This window comes from Dreissena polymorpha, chromosome 6 (genome assembly GCF_020536995.1).
Source record: "Dreissena polymorpha isolate Duluth1 chromosome 6, UMN_Dpol_1.0, whole genome shotgun sequence".
Taxonomy (NCBI): Eukaryota; Metazoa; Mollusca; class Bivalvia; order Myida; family Dreissenidae; genus Dreissena; species Dreissena polymorpha.
Genome location: NC_068360.1, coordinates 48,680,877 through 48,700,411, shown reverse-complemented (window position 1 = coordinate 48,700,411; position 19,535 = coordinate 48,680,877). Strand labels below are relative to the sequence as shown.

Below are 19,535 nucleotides of genomic sequence, written 5' to 3'. Positions count from 1 at the left end.
CTTTGCAAACAGTTTGGATCCAGATGAGACGCCACAGAACGTGGCGTCTCATCAGGATCCAAACTGTTTGCTATTCTGATAGTATTCTTTGAAAAAAAATCGAAGAAAATGCTAATTTTAGAAATTCTGCAGACGACATTTTAGCAGACGACAAATTTCCCAGCATGCAAAGGGTTAAATTACTACCACTTAGCATTTTCCAATTCAGTTAGTGGTATTTTAACAGGAGATTGCTATGTGAATCTCAGATATTGTTGACATTGATGTGATGTTATAATTTCATCAAAGTTGTCCAGTTAGACATGTTCACGTATGAAAAGCATTAAATCCAACAAATATTATGTAGATTATGATATAAAATCCACTTTTCATTATATTTATTTCTCTGTTTACTTGTGAAATTAATTGGATAATTTAACAAACCCAACAATATTATCACCTTACAGAAAATGGCTGACTTAAACTACTATAAAGTGATATACTCACCATTTGGGGAGGGCGGAAACTTGAATGATGGCGAAGGGGGCGGGGTTGAGCAAATATCCAAGCCATCTGCCGCCAAACGGTCTCGCTGGGACGGGGAAGGGAACGCAGAAGATGCAAAGTATATGTCATACTGAAATGGAAAAACTGATGACTGAATATCAAAGTCCAACAAATAAAAATAAATGCTCAACAATACTCATTTTCTTCAGATCAAGTCATCCCCTGCTATAACATATAGAGACTATATGAACAAACATTTGTCCATAGAGCCCGGATGCCCACACATTCTGCTTTTGTCGGAAAACTCATAACTGTAAAAATCTATTATTAGCCTCGGTGACCTTGACCCCAGTGACGTCAAACCTCATCAAAAGGTAGATGTCCACGCAAAGTACCTAGACATGCCAAATATGTAACAGATCGGTAGAATATTGAATGTGCTATGAGAAACTGTAACAAAAGTGTGACGGAAAATCTATTATTATTAGCCTCAACGACCTTGACCTTGACCCCAGTGACATCAAATGTCATCAAAAGGTAAAGGTCCATGAAACGTACCTACATGCCAAATATGTAAGAGATCGGTAAAATATTGGTACTATGAGAAATATAGGTACTATGAGAAACTGTAAAAAAAACAATGTGTGATGGAAGAAGTACGGAAGTACAAACTGGCAACTATATGCTCCCCATATATATATATGGGGAGCATAAAAACAAGCTGTTTTATGGCCATATTTGACTTAAGTACCCTAAGTGTGACTTTGACTTTTGAGGTAGGGAGACGTGTGATAGACGCCAAACCTGGCCTTGTCAGTTAGTTATACTTTAAAATAAATGTTTTACTGATTAAAACAGACTTAAGATAGCGCACCTGTAATGGGCACCTTCCAAATATAATCTAATGTATTGTTTTCTTAATCAGCCTCATTTCACTGAACTACATGCAAATTTTTAGGTAGGCTTTCCATGCTTAAAAAAATTAAATATACTGATTCTTTCAAAACCACCCCCACACTTGGCTTTTGTCTAGGGATGGCAACGAATACCGATATTGGTATTCGGATATTCGGTCATCCTTCCGAACGAATATTCGGATATTCGGTCAACATCTGTTAGAAAAAAATCAACTATGTTTACCGTACCATTACTCCATGAATTCTACTTTCGTTTTTACCGGAAGTTCCCCGGAAGTGACTAAATATTGACACAGCATTGCCGTCGCTAATTATTAAAATTGAATGACGAAAACTGTTTTTAAACTTTTAATATTGTAAATCAACAATAGAACGAGAAACATAATATTTACATGACGACAAAACAATTACATAACAAAACAGTTAGATCTATAAATAATTTAAGCTAAACTTAAAGATAGTATTTACATAGCGAACACGTGCTTTAATATTGTACATCAACAATAGAACGAGAAACATAATATTTACATGACGACAAAATAATTACATGACAAAACAGTTAGATCTATAAATAATTTGAACTGAACTTAAACGTATTATTTACATAGCGAACACATGCAAACAAAACACCGTTGCCACATTTAAAAGTCACTCGGATCGGCGTCACTGGGCACATGAACATTGTTCTTATTTAAAAACACGATTGCGTCGACCAGATCACTGGCGAGTCTATTTCTTAGTTTATTGATGAGCAATCCAGTGGTTGAGAATTTGCGCTTAGATGGCATAGAAGTTGCAGGTACATATAGAACACTCCTAGCAACATACGCGACTTTCGGAAATCCGCTCTCGTGACGTTTCCACCAGTCAAGAGGTTTAGCGGTTGGCTCCATTTTCACAAGCAAATATCTCTGAAGTTCGTCAGAATTCTCTTGCTCGGTAAGAGGTTGAGTAAATTATTTTCTAAAAGCTTTTTTGATTGGACAACGTGATTATAACCATACGATCTTTTTTGTTTTTCACACCAAGTCGGCACTTCCTTTACTTATTTAATCTTTTATCATGTTAAATGTAATTCGAGTTATTAGATCAAGACGGGTCGGTGTTTTAATTGCCATACGGTCTTATTTGTTTTTTTACACCAAGTCGGCTTTTCCTTTACTCATTTAATCTTTGATAATTTTAAATGTAATTCGAGTCATTGGATCAAGTGCAGGTCGGTGTTTTGATTGCCGATGCGATTAGAACCTATCATAATTTTGACACAAAGTGACTGTCTTTGTTAGGCAATTAGCGGGATTTATGACCGGTATACTGTCATCACCATAGCGACGAATTATCCGGACTAAACATTATGACACGAGGAACGACTTTTTGTACAATGTTTGAAGCAAATTTCACGAATACAAAGTCTTTGAAATTACTCGATTTTTTGATTTTTTTCTTCCGAATATTCGATTAGGAAAATAGTATCCGAATATTCGGTCCGGGACCGAATATTCGGATATTCGGATATTCGTTGACATCCCTACTTTTGTCTAATTTATTTGCACCCCTGGGGTATATGAAAGTTCTTTAATTCATCCAGATTTTCAAATATTGGCATGCAGTTGGTGTGTACAGATGCAGTTTTTTAAAAGGTGTTTTAAGTTTAAACAAGATGAAATAAGTATTCTTTTACAGAATTTATTTTTTAAAACTTGTTATCTATGGCAGAGCGCCATGAAATGTAAGTGGTTTCAGCCCAGTAGAAATTGGGTTGGTTAAAAACAAAGTGTCATACAATTCAAAATAGTATCATTTTTATGATTTAAGTAATATTTTGAACTTAGTTTTTACACTATAAACTGCAAAAATACCAAGAAATAGCCAGATTTACCGTGTACTTTTTGAAATAAAAATAAAAATGCAACATGCATTTTCAGCAGTAAATCACCCAATTTAGCCATAACGTTGTTTTAATTTTTTAAATTGAAGAATAAGCATAAAAATTTCAACATATTTCATTTTAAACTAATGAGTTACATGAATGAAAGCAGTATTATTAAGCAATCCAAAGTAATTATTTTTAGCACACAAGCATATTTGATTCTATTAACTTTAACTGAAGAGGCTATATGGACAAACGCTGAAGTACCAAAATTCAAGCAAATATATAATTATGTACTATCTACTATGACAAAAGCTTCATTTAATAACGCATATTATAAAGAAGTTTCATTATGTTAGATAAATAGAGAATATTTGTTTGTTTTGAGTTAATATGAAACATTTATTTCAATGAGAAGTGAAAAAATTGCAATATTTTTGCGAGCACAGCTAGTGAAAATATGAAAATTTTGTACTTCGATGCAAAGCTTGGTTTATACAGGTAGTTATTGCAATTTTTGTGTTATTGCTGGAAAATCGGACTACAATTAAACAATAAACATAGCTGATATGCTATATTAAATCAAATTACGTTAGAAAAGAAATAAAACGCGTCGCAAAAAGTATGCGTTGTCGGCAGGATTCGAACCTGTCCAGAAATCCCTAAAGTTTTATAGTCTATCGTCTTAACCACTCGGCCACGACAACTTCACATTAGTACCTGCTTAAATTAGATATCCATAAGTAAACAGGTAAAAAGGCTCTTCAATCTTCAAAGAAATTGCGAAAAATCATTACAGATGTGCTACCTGAATATTTCAGTTATCCTTAAAAAAAAAAATTACTGACCAAATAAAAGACTGAAGTCATTTAACCTTTCACACATGTTTTAATTATTTAATAAAAGACTTCAGCCAGTTAACCTTAGACACAATTTTTACTGATCAAATAAAAAATTTAAGTCAGTTATCCTTAAACACATGTTTACTGATGAAATAAATGACTTAAGTCAGCTATCTTAAACACATTTTTTACTGATGATATAAAAGACTTCAGTATGTTATCCATAAATTATGCCCTGGAAAAGTAGCAGCCACACATGCTAAGGTTACCTTCGATGATATGAGAGTAAGGTCAGGCATGGTCATTGTATTCACTAGGTTGCCATTGACGATCAGTCGGATCTCTATCGTATCTGCAGTGAAGGCCATCACGTATGGAAAGGCACACACTGAAAAGATATAAACCTTGTTTTGGGAAAACAGGGTTTAAAGCATGTGCATGAAGTGTGGTCGTCCCAGATCAGCCTGTGCAGTCTGCACAGACTTATCAGGGATGACACGGGCTTAACTGATTTTTGCTAGCAATAGATTAACATTCAACAAAAATTACCGTAACAGCGGAAAGTGAAGTCCCTGATGAGCCTGTGAAAACTGCAAAGGCTAATCTTAATAAATAGGCAGCTATCACAAGATGGGAACTATTTTGCCCTGTCTGCTAGGCCATACACAGAAACATGAATTGTTACCTCCTGGAGTACCGAAGGGTAAATAGTACGCTTGAATAGGATTAGGGACTGTTACATCTGTTCGAGTTATTGATTTATCCATTTTTGAGTGAACGGTGCAGATTTCTATTACATTATTATGAATTTACCTAAATTAAAATATAAAGGATTAGTCTTGGACTTCATGAGATTTGTTTTTTAAAATATAGACATCATTCGAGCCATGTTCCATATTCATTCTACTTACCGATATGGACTGGTTCCGAGTTCCAGTGGATGTCAAAGTCATTGAATACCTCTTCTTTCAACTTCTGGAAGTGACTGGCGTCTAAAAGAAAAATACATGAACGTGAGGAAAGGTTACACACATTTAACCAAGAGCGCATTGTGTCATTAAGCATAATTTACTCCCTGGGTTGGTTACAGGTTGAATCCCCACTGTAAAAGCGTACTTTAGATCTCTTCCAAAGACACCATGAAGTACTGGTTCTACCCAGCTTCCAAAGACACCATGAAGTACTGGTTCTACCCAGCTTCCAAAGACACCATGAAGTACTGGTTCTACCCAGCTTCCAAAGACACCATGAAGTACTGGTTCTACCCAGCTTCCAAAGACACCAAGTACTGGTTCTACCCAGCTTCCAAAGACACCAAGTACTGGTTCTACCCAGCTTTAAAAGACACCAAGTACTGGTTCTACCCAGCTTCCAAAGACACCAAGTACTGGTTCTACCCAGCTTCCAAAGACACCAAGTACTGGTTCTACCCAGCTTCCAAAGACACTAAGTACTGGTTCTACCCATGAAACGGACTCTAGAGCTGTTCAATAAGCCTTAGGCAATAAAGCTGAAATAAAAAGGTTTAAACTCAACCCTTTACCACACAAATAGGCATTTTTATTCATTTGTAGCCCCTAAGAAAATCTGATAAAATTTAAGACCTTTCTTACTAGACTTACGACTTCTTTTCAAACCTTAAGATAACACTTAGCAGCAAACAGCAGTAAACTGAACAGACTGCAATCTACTGCCATGCTGTTGATACATTATGCTGGTTTTATATAGCCATATTCTCTTTGCTTCTTAGTGGGAAAGGCCAAAGGGTGAAGTGCTTGCTGGCACATCTGAATAATTTCAGATAAAAGGATAGTCAAGTGTAACCGAAATTGTCTTAACATTTTTAATTCTTTCTCATAATCCAATTTCATATTCCATTTTATAAAACAAGATTAATTATGCACTTATCACAAATATTGGAAACCTTTGGAGTATTATATTCTCCTGCTCATAAACAACAAAATTGACATGCCACACTTTCAGCTGGGTCGAAAGTTCAGCAAAACGCATTAACATTAGATAATAATTGCCTTATCACACAACATTTGTTTGCGAAACTGTTGATCTGTCATGTATGCCACAAAGAAACATTAATCTCATTCAGAATGCCATTACAAGAGAATAACATTTTCGAAATATGATAAGTCACGAGATGGAATAGCTTTTTTATTCAGAATTTCCAGCAATAATTGATCTGTTGTTTTCTTCTCACATCCAATGCTGGTTTGTTAATGTCTTTGTTGTTCTTTGCCATTAACAAATATGTGAACGTAAATTGTATTTAAGGCCTTTGCAAACAGTTTGGATCCAGATGAGACGCCACAGAACGTGGCGTCTCATCAGGATCCAAACTGTTTGCTATTCTGATAGTATTCTTAGAAAACAAATCTAAGAAAATGCTAATTTTAGAAATTCAGCAGACGACATTTTAGCAGACGACAAATTTCCCAGCATGCAAAGGGTTAATGTCTGTGTAGTAGATATTTTTGTATAGGGTGTCACTTGAAAAGTATTGTTGCTTCAGTGCTTAAACTTAATAATCATATTGACAGGCATGTCAACTTGCTTTCTGAGTTTAAACTTGTGGTAAATTGTTTCTTACATCTCCAGAGTTACACTTTTAAGGCCAAAAAAAAACGCCACTTACAGTTGTATGACAGAAAACACTTACAGTTGTATGACAGAAGACACAGTTGTATGACAGAAGACACAGTTGTATGAAAGAAAACACTTACAGTTGTATGACAGAAGCTCTTACAGTTGTATGACAGAAGACACTTACAGTTGTATGACAGAAGAGACTTACAGTTGTATGACAGAAGACACTTACAGTTGTATGACAGAAGACACTTACAGTTGTATGACAGAAGACACTTACAGTTGTATGACAGAAGAGACTTACAGTTGTATGACAGAAGACACAGTTGTATGAAAGAAAACACAGTTGTATGACAGAAGACACTTACAGTTGTATGACAGAAGACACTTACAGTTGTATGACAGAAGACACTTACAGTTGTATGACAGAAGAGACTTACAGTTGTATGACAGAAGACACTTACACTTGTATGACAGAAGACACTTACAGTTGTATAAAAGAAGACACTTACAGTTGTATGACAGAAGAGACTTACAGTTGTATGACAGAAGACACTTACACTTGTATGACAGAAGACACTTACAGTTGTATGAAAGAAAACACTTACAGTTGTATGACAGAAGACACTTACAGTTGTATGACAGAAGACACTTACAGTTGTATGAAAGAAGACACAGTTGTATGACAGAAGACACAGTTGTATGACAGAAGACACAGTTGTATGAAAGAAAACACAGTTGTATGAAAGAAAACACTTACAGTTGTATGAAAGAAAACACTTACAGTTGTATGACAGAAGACACTTACAGTTGTATGACAGAAGAGACATACATTTGTATAACAGAAGACACTTACAGTTGTATGACAGAAGACACTTACAGTTGTATGAAAGAAGACACTTACAGTTGTATGACAGAAGACACTTACAGTTGTATGACAGAAGAGACTTACAGTTGTATGAAAGAAGACACTTACAGTTGTATGACAGAGACGCTTACAGTTGTATGACAGAGACACTTACAGTTGTATGACAGAAGACACTTACAGTTGTATGACAGAAGACACTTACAGTTGTATGAAAGAAGACACTTACAGTTGTATGACAGAGACACTTACAGTTGTATGACAGAAGCTCTTACAGTTGTATGACAGAAGACACTTACAGTTGTATGACAGAAGACACTTACAGTTGTATGACAGAAGACACTTACAGTTGTATGACAGAAGACACTTACAGTTGTATGACAGAAGAGACTTACAGTTGTATGACAGAAGAGACTTACAGTTGTATGACAGAAGACACTTACACTTGTATGAAAGAAGACACTTACAGTTGTATGACAGAAGACACTTACAGTTGTATGACAGAAGACACTCACACTTGTATGACAGAAGACACTTACAGTTGTATGACAGAAGACACTTACAGTTGTATGAAAGAAGACACAGTTGTATGACAGAAGACACTTACAGTTGTATGACAGAAGACACTTACAGTTGTATGACAGAAGACAATTACAGTTGTATGAAAGAAGACACAGTTGTATGACAGAAGACACTTACAGTTGTATGACAGAAGACACTTACAGTTGTATGAAAGAAGACACAGTTGTATGACAGAAGACACTTACACTTGTATGAAAGAAGACACTTACAGTTGTATGACAGAAGACACTTACAGTTGTATGACAGAAGACACTTACAGTTGTATGACAGAAGACACTTACAGTTGTATGACAGAGACACTTACACTTGTATGAAAGAAGACACTTACAGTTGTATGACAGAAGACAATTACAGTTGTATGAAAGAAGACACTTACAGTTGTATGACAGAAGACAATTACAGTTGTATGAAAGAAGACACTTACAGTTGTATGACAGAAGACAATTACAGTTGTATGAAAGAAGACACAGTTGTATGACAGAAGACACTTACAGTTGTATGACAGAAGACACTTACAGTTGTATGACAGAAGACACTTACAGTTGTATGACAGAAGACACTTACAGTTGTATGACAGAAGACACTTACAGTTGTATGACAGAAGAGACTTACACTTGTATGACAGAAGACACTTACAGTTGTATGACAGAAGACAATTACAGTTGTATGAAAGAAGACACTTACAGTTGTATGACAGAAGACACTTACAGTTGTATGACAGAAGCAATTCAGCCTCCTCGTCTTCATAGATGTCGATGGCTGAGACCAGAGTCACATTCTGAAAGATGACAATAGAAACAGAGTTCTTATCTTTCATGTCATATAAGCCGCTTTTTTAATTTTAAAAGTAAAAAATAAAACAATACAAATTGTTTTCGCACTTATGAAGCTAAAGACTTTAGTTTAACGCTCTTTCTAATAATCGTTCATAAAGGTCAAACCTGTATTGAATAATTGAATATTAATAAGTGAAGACACCGTAAGTGTCTTCACACAAGAATATTGTCATAAAAACAAGTGATTTTTTTTTTTTTAAGCATTATAAAATATTGGAGATAAAAAGGATCATTTATCAACCTGTCATACTATTTAATATGTTAAAAGCAAGGGAACAAATCTCATCAGTACTGAAGTGTGAACTTATTTCCAGATTACACTGCAGACACAATCGCAGAGTTGGTTGCTTACAACATGTAGAGATCCATTTATTGTTAACAAATTCTTGACAGCTTGAACTAATGGCAGAGCAATACTGTGAAACTTAGTATTTTATAGGTTGGACACTAATTTTTGTGGATATTCTTGTGTCTACTCAACCATGAAATCAAATGTCAAACAAATGTTCAAGTTCAGTTTCTCATATAAGACATTATATAAGCCAGGTACTTAACCGGACTTTAATTTAGCAAAAAGTTACATCCCTGACTAGCCAGTGCAGACTGCACAGGCAAATTAAAGGGCCAACACTTTCCGCTTTTATGATATTTTTCATTTGAAGGAAGTCTCTTTTTAGCAAAAATCAAGTTTAGGTGGAATGTGTCATACCTTATAGCCTGTGAAGACTGAACAGGCTAATTTAAGACAATATCTTACACTCATTGGAAAGAACATGCCTTTCGACAGTTTTTTTTTAAAGCTAGGCTCTATTGTCTATCAAGTACAGCACCAACTGTGAAATGTCAAACTTTAGTCCAACCTTATTTTTGGGTCAATCTGAAACAGTTGAAGACAAAATTTGGTCACACCTTATTAGTGTGACAATTTGATAGAGTTGAAGACAAAATTTGGTCAAACCTTATTTGTGTCCATCTGAAAGAGTTAAAGACAAAATTTGTTCAAACCTTATTTGTGTCGATCTGAAAGAGTTGAAGAGTATCTCCATTCTTCTCATTGATCAGGTCGTACTGATGCTTGTAGCCGATGCAGATCTGGTTGTCTTGTTTCACGCCATCATGAACGCCTTTCGTGCCGTCGATGAGAGTCACGATTTGAGCAGGCTCGAAACATTCTAGCTCCTTGAAACACAATTGTTTTTACTTTAGTTATATTAAACTACCAAAATTATTAAAATTATACTACCAAAATTATGGTAGATGCGGGTGAACATTGAGCAGGCTAAACACATTCCAGCTCCTAGACACACAAAGTTCCTTCATTAAATTATGTCAAGGTCACCTTAAATTTTAATGTCAGACACAGTGACCATTTAAGCAGGTTAAAAATATTTTAGCTCCTCGAACCAATGTTGACTCAAATTTGCTACAATCAGTAGAATAACTGTTATATGTGGTACAAAAATTTGTCTTGATCTCGTAGGTGTACCAATTCATAATTTAAAACAAACACATCGAAAATAGCAGATGCATTTTACCATAACAGAATATACATGGGAGAATTCACCATGCTGGATTGGAATGGTTTTTAGATTGTTTTCTTTGGTTTAAAACTTGATCTTTTGTTTTGTCAAAAGCTTACAGTTTTTTTTTAAATAATTGAGGAGCTTGAGTGGAGATTGACCTGAGATTGACCTGAGATTGACCTAAGATTGACCTGAGACTGACCTGAGATTGACCTAAGATTGACCTGAGATTGACCTGAGATTGACCTAAGATTGACCTGAGATTGACCTAAGATTGACCTGAGATTGACCTGTTTGTTTCGTTTGAAGGCTTCATATGAGCCTTAATAATTGCTTTCCTCCATTCTTCTGAAAAACACACTATTCAGGGTTTTTAGCATAGGTGCTTGCACCTATGCTTATGGTATATACCACATTTCGAAAATCCACATCGGTCGGTTGTCCATTATGAAGCCTTACCTGATCAAAAATCAGACGAAATATCAATTTAATTTAGTATATGGTAATTCTTACAATTTTTTGGGGGGAAACGTTTTTCTAACGTTTTTTTCCAAGAATATTGCTGACACCGTTTTTAATGAATTTTTCTAAGACCGTTTTATGTCAAAAAATCTTCTTATAACCTAAAACAAATTTCGTTCGTAAAACAATTCTGTTCTTGTTGATAGTGACCTCACACCTGATTTCTATGGGATCCCAATTTCTATTTCCTTCGTTTACTGTTCTGTGAGAGGTCAAATGTTTACATAACTGAATTCATACGGCCCTGGTTTAAGTATATGTAACATTTCATCGGTTAATTATAAATAGAAATTAAAACATATTCTCAGCAGGAAGTGGGGCATAAAGCACTTTTATTCTTTGAAAATGTGTAAAAAATGGCGGAGTACGATGAATGTTTTCTGATTTATGACATGGATTCTGACGTGCCTTTCTATGGATTTGATGAAGTAGAGTTTAAAAGTAATAGAGATGTGTTAATTGAAGTTAAAATGATTTACTTTGAGCCAGAAATTAACGTTACGAGTAGAGTTAACGGTTTAAATGTGGCATCGGATGTAATGGATTCGCGCGAATTCTGGACGAGTGCTGTGTCTGTAAAATATTAAATTGAAAGCTGTAAATGTATCAAGTCGGAAAATAAAACGGATGGTTGCATAATGGTATGCGTGAAATAATGTAATTCTACGTATCTATTTTCATAGTTATGTCATTTTGTAACCATTCACATTCGTCACTATTTGGAATTCCCGTTTCTAAAAATAGAGCATTTTGTTAACAAGGGGGGCGACTCGTGATGTCAGCAATCGTTAAGGCTACAATATACTAAATAATCGAGTCATGAAGGGCTGTACTTTCTAAACAAATCATCATATTTTCCTCGAAGGCATGTTATACACTTTGTTCTGGTTTTATCGTTTGGAGATATTGATAGGGTAAGCATAGGTGTTCACTACTTAATCTCTGAAATAGGATAAAGTTGGAGATTAAAGTAAAAAATGGCACTGCAAAAGGTTACAATCCACTAGAAAACGGCCGAAAAAAAGGCGCAAAAACAGTCGATTTTGATTTGAGTCGAATTTGTTTTTGGTTTGAACATGACAAATCTTTTTTATTGCTTAAATCGATTCAGCTAAGAATGCCCGTCAAGAAAAGGTATGGTTATGGGGGTCTCTATGTGCAAAATGTTGTATTTATTTTCGCTCAAAGTTGTCGCTTTTACATCGAAACATATAAGGAAACTATTTAGTATATTTTGACCTAAACATTTACTTCAGCAGCAACTTCCCTGTATCTTGCAACTATGCTTTCAGCGCCATCGGCGCTCTCGTTTTTGGGTTGTGGGGGAAGGGGCCTTTAGCCCTTATGTGGGGGAAATTTACACGGGATTTTCCACTTTGGGGAAAAAATTGTGCGCGTGGGAATTTTCGCGGCTAATCCCTTTTTGGGGGATTTGTTTACTTACTCTCTCATTATTACAATACATTTGTACATTTTTGCACTATATTCATTGTTTTTTCATAATTTATTTTGTTTGCCAAGATTAAATTGAAATAGAATTGAGATATTATAATCATGAGACACGTCTTCCTATTAAAAAAAAAAAAAAAAAAAAAAATTTTTTTTTAGGGGGGAATTTTTGGTTCTGAAAGGGGAAAAAAACAGCCTAGTTTGGTGGGGGAAGACGCCGATATTCGGCGTCTGTTATATAAGGCAAAAAACCCCTGCTATTTATCATTATTATCTCGCCAATTTAAATGTCTTTTTATTTTCATCATTTTGAGGCTTATCAGGAAAAAATACTACAAATGTTACTTTGAAAAAGTGTGAGCAAAATGGGGCGTTAAAACTTGGAAGTCTCACATATTCAAAATGTGTTTAGAAATTAGTCTCATGAGCACACATTGCTACCATACATACACAAACAAAGATTTGTAATAATATCCATTTCAAATGATTCAAATGCACTTGCTATGGATATACATAAAGATTAAAGATATACAAATTCAAAACAATCAAATAAATTTGAACTGATTCTGCTATTTCAGTTACATTTTTATGAGCAATTGAATTGCTGCCACACTCACACGAACAAACGTAAATCCATCCACGACACAGTCAAGTTCCACTGTGGGGCAACACCAGACAAGCCACTCAGCGGAATGTTTCCAAGTGAACAACAACAACTTGCGACCCACGGCAACCACCATGCGAAGATGGCTGCTACCTGGACGACTTAAGGCATACAGGTGACAACCTGCAAGTGAATATCATAGGTCAGTTTATATAATATCTGGTACAAAAACATGTGTTGAATATACTGTCCCACAAATAACAAAGAAGTTATACCATTTTGTATCTTGTTAAATCAATGTTACCAGACCGCATCTAGCTTTGAAATTTTGGCTTTTGCTATAAGAAACATTGATTTTTTATGTGTTTACTTAATTTTTTGAAATATTGTACGAAATATTCATTGATTTTTAGTGTTTATGAGCTTTTAATAGACAGTGATTTTTTTTGCTTTATATTTTACAGCCTGTGCCTTTTTGATTGGGAAAAAAATGTGCGAAAGACCATTGAAATCGGGAAAAAGTAAACATTATTGATATAATTATAAATAACACTACAGTCAATCTTGTGGATGCGACCACTTGTATTCAGCGACCTTTGTCTTATGCAACCATTTTGAAATCCCACGGAGCTTTTTCGCTATATAATGATATTGTATTAAGCGACTTTTGTCTTACGCGACCAGCGACTGCTGATTTTTGTGTATTTTGATGTCCGAATCTTGAATTAACCGACCACTGGGAGGTAAAAGTGGTTAATATATTTATCTTTCAGGGACAAATCAGTGTTTATTGTTTATCTAAGCCGATAAGATGTACTGTTACACCTCTGCTTTGTTTTCACACCAACCATTATGATTATGCTTTGTCTCGTTGACCGGTTCTGACCGGTATTGTTGTAGACTGCGTATCAATTTATTGAGTTGAGTAATAGAGGAACGTATTACGCTCAGTCTACAGCTTAAATAGTTTACTATGTGGAACGTTAAGAGACATCGCCGATTTTTCTCGAGTATAGATAACAGGTGCAGAAACAATGCACTGTACGCGACAAACATTTCCTGAGAAGTGCGAAAAATAAACTATTAATCGGCAACATCTGTCGAAATCCGTACATTACCAATTTGTAATTATTTTAATAAGTAGATATTTGTTAGCCAATCACATTGTTATTTACTTAATAAATTTTCGAATCAGGTCTGTTTGTTTGTTTCCAATTGACGTGTTTTAAGGTTTTCAGCTCATTATGTATCATAAGCGAGTCAGATTTCCTTAAGCGTACATGCAGAAATAAAAATGTCAAAACAAAACGTGTTAACGTTAAACGAGAAAATTCAGTACCAAACTCAGTACGCATTTGATCCCATTAAAATTCAAGCTCTTCCAAATTTCTGTTTCACAAGAAGAACAATACATTACATAAATTTGATAAATAAAACAAACATCCACTTGTTTACCTTTTGTTTTTTCAATCTTGTGTTCTCTGCAGTCAGTTTTGGTTCGAGCACAGACCTCGGAAGACTCTGCTTCGAAATCAATGAGACGAAATACACAAATCTTGCCATCTTTTCCTGTGAACATAAAACGAAATACACAAATCTTGCCGTCTTTTCCTGTGAACATAAAACGAAATACACAAATCTTGCCATCTTTTCCTGTGAACATAAAACAAAATACACAAATCTTGCCATCTTTTCCTGTGAACATACAATGAAATACACAAATATTGCCATCTTTTCCTGTGAACCAAAATGTGAAATACACAAATCTTGCCATCTTTTCCTGTGAGCATAAGACAAATTTACACAAATCTTTCCCTCCTTTCCTGTGAACAGAGCACGGCTCATATATTTGTGAGTAACATGTGATATAACAACATTATTCATTTACCTTTGTCTTTACGAAGTATGAGCAAACCATGTGCTTCCACCACACTGATCTGTCTCACGCAGACGCTTTTGTCAAACATCAGGCGCATTGGAAGGTCCTCTGTGAAAAACAAATTGACCTGAGCTGCGTTCTGAGAAAACCAGGCTTAACACATGTGCGTAAAGTGTCATTCAAGATTAGCCTGTGCAGTCTGCACAGGCTTATAGGACACAACACTTTCTGCGTAAAAAGGATCTCTAAGAAGAGAATTCCTTGAAAAACACCATAAAAGCAGAAAGTGTCGTCCCTGATTAGCCTATGCAAACTGCACAGGCTAATCTTGGACGACACTTTATCAACATGCAATAAACCCAATTTTGTCAGAATAAGGCTCACATCTATCAAGGATTTACAGCTTCTATGTACCTATCAATCAATTTTTGTTTTTGGAAGGTGATAATTTTATATGAAAAAAATTCTCAATGGTAAAAAGAACAACTGACAATTAGTTATACTTCTTATAATCAATATTTTTATTGGTAACACTTTCTGAAAATAAAAAAAAGGGAAAAAAATGTTAAATTAGGAAAAAGTTTGTTGAAAAGATCTGGATAATAGCTTTAACTAGTCCAAATGTCCTTTTGTTAAAATATATGTGAATTGCTTGTCTGATTTGTCGTGAAATGGAATACAATTTAGTTATTAATGTGACTCCAATGTTACTGAATGTAAAATCTATACAAAAAAAACACACAGATCTCCATGCAAGCTTGTTATCAATTAACGCAATCTCAATTAATGGACCGGAAACAACCAGACTGATGCTGCCGGCCACCATAACCCAACAAAATACCAGAATATTCAAGTTCGTTGAAAACAAGGTTCACTGAAGACAACATCAATATTTATGAATTCATAAAACTAGATAAGACACACAGGAAAAACATTAAGTACCTTATAAAGCTGATTAAAAGACCATGGGGGGCTGTTGTGTTTGCTAGTATCAAATTAAGCATGTTAATAACACATTATTATTTCCTTTTTATATCCCTATAGGCAATGTTCTTCTTTTTATTGTCCAGACCACATAAAAAATACATATTTCCAGGAAAAATTTAAAACCTACAACTTCTCAAAAACATTAAAAAAATAGCAGCAATAATTACAACTGATATGTTGAAGTATTTCTTATTGACAGTTTTGTAATATAAAACAGAACAATGACATATACAAAACATCCACGAAACATCACAAACAGTAACAATAACAGTTATAGGTTGAGTTGTATTTTTTATTGACAGAAAATTCCATAACATAAAACCAGACAATAAAAATATAACCCAAAATATGGTTTTGTTGAATTACAGAGGCTGTTAATAAATGTTATGGTCTTAAAGCATAGAAAGAAACAAGAAATGTGTTTGTCAGAAACACTATGTCCCCTTCTGCGCCGCTTTGACTTTTTTTTTGACCTTTGACCTTGAAGGATGACCTTGACCTTCCACCACTCAAAATGTGCAGCTCCATGAGATACACAAGCATGCCAAATATCAAGTTGCTATCTTCAATATTGCAAAAGTTATGGCAAATGTTAAAGTTTGACCAAACCAACAGACAGACCAACGTACAGACCAACAGACAGGGCAAAAACAATATGTCCCCCACTATAGTGGTGGGGGACATAAAAACAGGTTTCAAGACTGCAAGCTTGTGTGTGCACAATTTAAAAATTGTGTTACAAAAATAAATTGTTTTATTATTTCATGATCAACTAGAGATATGTTACCAACATGATTTATTGTGATGCATCTATTTTCAAGTGTTGTTCGAGGGCAACAAAATCAGGAAAGTCAGCTGTTTGCATGTGTTTTTCAAAGGCAAAGAACTAAGGAAAGTCAGTTATTTACCAGTGTTGTTCAAGCTTGGGCAAAGAACTCAGGAAAATCATCTATTGCCAGTGTTGTTCAAGGGCAAAGAACTCAGGAAAATAAGCTATTTGCAAGTGTTGTTCAAGGGCAAAGAACTCAGGAAAATCAGCTATTTGTAAGTGTTGTTCAAGAACAAAGAATACAGGAATGTCAGCTATTGCCAGTGTTGTTCAAGGGAAAGAACTCAGGAAAATAAGCTATTTGCAAGTGTTGTTCAAGGGCAAAGAATACAGGAATGTCAGCTATTTGCCAGTGTTGTTCAAGGGAAAAGAACTCAGTAAAGTCATATATTTGTGTTGTTCAAGGGCAATGAACTCAGGAAAGTCAGCTATTTGTATGTGTTGTTCAAGGGAAAGTACTCAGGAAAGTCAGGATAACAGTGGAAATGAAATGTGTCATTTCATCTGCACTTTAAGTTTATAACATTTAAGGTTGTACAATTGAATAACATAAAGAACATCAAAGTAGTCATTAAAGAAATTAATAACATTTTATGCAGACACTTTAATCACCAAACATACCAACAAATTGACAAACAGACAAACAAAGTGACTACATTATATCCTCATCTGGATGGTGGGTATAACTAACAAGACTATTGCAAAGCAATATAAATTATGTCCCCTACCGGCTCCACCATTGTCAGAATTTTTGTTTTTGGTGTATTTGTTGCCATACCAACCAGAATTTTTGACGTAGGAACAAAATGAAATGACGTGCATAATCTTTCCATATTGCCATCTGTCCATGTTTCAAGTTTCATGAAAAAATATGGAGAACTTTTAAAGTTATCCCAGGATCCAGAAAAGTGTGACACAGGGCAGACGGACGGACGAACAGACCGACACACAGAGCGCAAACCATAAGTCCCCACCGGTGAAAACCGGTAGGGGACAATAATATTATTGTTCAAACATAAAATAACAAACCTTCTAAAACGAAAGTGCCCAGCTCTGTAGCTATCACAAGTCGGTCCCCTGAAAGAATAAATGAAGTAACTGATGAATCTTGTTTGGGGAAAAACAGGGTTTCTTTGCATGTGGGTAAAGAGTCATCCCACAGTAGCCTGTGCAATGAGCTTATCTTGGAAGACACTTTCCGCCTAAACTGGATTTTTGTTCAGAAGATACCTTCTTTAAACATAACATAAAAGCGGAAAAAGTCATTCATAATTAGCCTGGGTAACACTTTACACACATGTATTTAACCCAGATTTTCCAGAATAAGGTTCATCTAAAGTCACAATGTACGGAAACACAAAATATAAGTATGTTTAACAGGGTTTCTAATAATACAAATGAATATGTTTGCTCTCTCAAACGGATTACTCCAAGTACATATTATTTGTATAGAAAAGGCAAAGGCTATAAAATATTTGGCAAAAAAATAAAATCTCTAACGCTATGTGACCTACCCCATGAATCGGAGGCTATGATTGGATGACTGAAATCGCTATGGTAATGCTGAGGTTCCCATGGCTGCAAAACACAAAAAAGAACACAAAGGAAATACAGAAAGTACAAAAATAATGGGATTGTATACACAAAGCTACAAAAGGAAATCTCTTTTAATAAGTTGTACTAAATCTTTACTTATAAAATCTTCAATTCAAAATCTATTTAATTGAGTTCACGAAATGTGCAGAACTGAACTGCAGAGCGCAATATTTAGTTATTTTTAAATACTCTGATTCTCAATCTGAAGTAAACCAGAACCTTCCGGAAAGTTATAGAATAGAATTCATTCATTTTATAACTTCCTTACAAGAGACAGTAACCTTTTAAAGATAAATATATGTGCTTGTAAAACTCCTTTTAATATTTCAATTTGTTTTTATAAATAAAAAAATAAAAAAAATAAAACCTTAAACACCACACCCTAATCACCTGACAGATAATTATATATGTATGTACATTTTTAAACAAGGTTATGGACAGATATGCCTTTGAAATATGGACCCCGTGGGATTCCATATTTTGTTGGCTGATTAACCCTTAAAGCGCTGGAGCTGAATTTTAAAGGCCTTTGCAAACAGTTTGGATCCAGATGAGACGCCACAGAACGTGGCGTCTCATCTGGATCCAAACTGTTTGCTATTCTGATAGTATTCTTTGAAAAAAATTCGAAGAAAATGCTAATTTTAGAAATTCAACAGACGACATTTTAGCAGACGACAAATTTCCCAGCATGCAAAGGGTTAACAAACTTGAAATCCATTTTGAAGAATCTATAAATAAGAAAGCTTAAGCAGCACATTTTTCATTTTTGGTATTAATAAATAGAATTAACTCTTAAGTACCTGGCAGAAAATGGCTCATTATAGATTGTCACCTCTATTTTATAAATACAAACATTTTCAGAAAGTTTGGTTACAATTCTATGAAAATCACGTGAGTATGAGAGCGGAAACGGCATATTTTGCATTTTTTTCCTACAAGGGCAACAACTCAAAAGCCCCTGGTTCAACTTGGTTGGTTATTGCACTTGGCATTGATTTTATGTAAACAAACATATCCAGAAAGTTTGGTGAAGATCAGATGAACACTGTACAATATTGATAGCAGAAACAGCAATCATAACTTTTTTCTTATACAAAAATAGTGGAAACAACTCTAAAAAAGCCTGGCGCGTTAATGAAGTTGACCT

At 34.9% G+C, this 19,535-nt stretch overlaps 1 protein-coding gene across 3 annotated transcripts in view; it reads right to left on the bottom strand.

The window, feature by feature from the left end:
• LOC127833963 (GTPase-activating Rap/Ran-GAP domain-like protein 3) overlaps window positions 1–19,535 on the bottom strand; it is a 270,432-nt gene that overhangs the window by 4,742 nt on the left and 246,155 nt on the right. For all 3 annotated transcript variants that reach the window (XR_008027702.1, XM_052359480.1, XM_052359481.1), the window contains exons 16-25: window positions 18,304–18,367; window positions 17,819–17,866; window positions 14,983–15,081; window positions 14,550–14,663; window positions 13,108–13,277; window positions 10,002–10,175; window positions 8,869–8,938; window positions 5,027–5,107; window positions 4,385–4,503; window positions 487–616 (exon numbers count right to left, since the gene is read on the bottom strand). Coding sequence is in view for 2 of the 3 variants with exons in the window: in XM_052359480.1 (XP_052215440.1) it covers window positions 487–616; window positions 4,385–4,503; window positions 5,027–5,107; window positions 8,869–8,938; window positions 10,002–10,175; window positions 13,108–13,277; window positions 14,550–14,663; window positions 14,983–15,081; window positions 17,819–17,866; window positions 18,304–18,367 (1,069 nt within the window). In the remaining variant the exon portion in view is untranslated. The remainder of the gene's footprint in view (window positions 1–486; window positions 617–4,384; window positions 4,504–5,026; window positions 5,108–8,868; window positions 8,939–10,001; window positions 10,176–13,107; window positions 13,278–14,549; window positions 14,664–14,982; window positions 15,082–17,818; window positions 17,867–18,303; window positions 18,368–19,535) is intronic.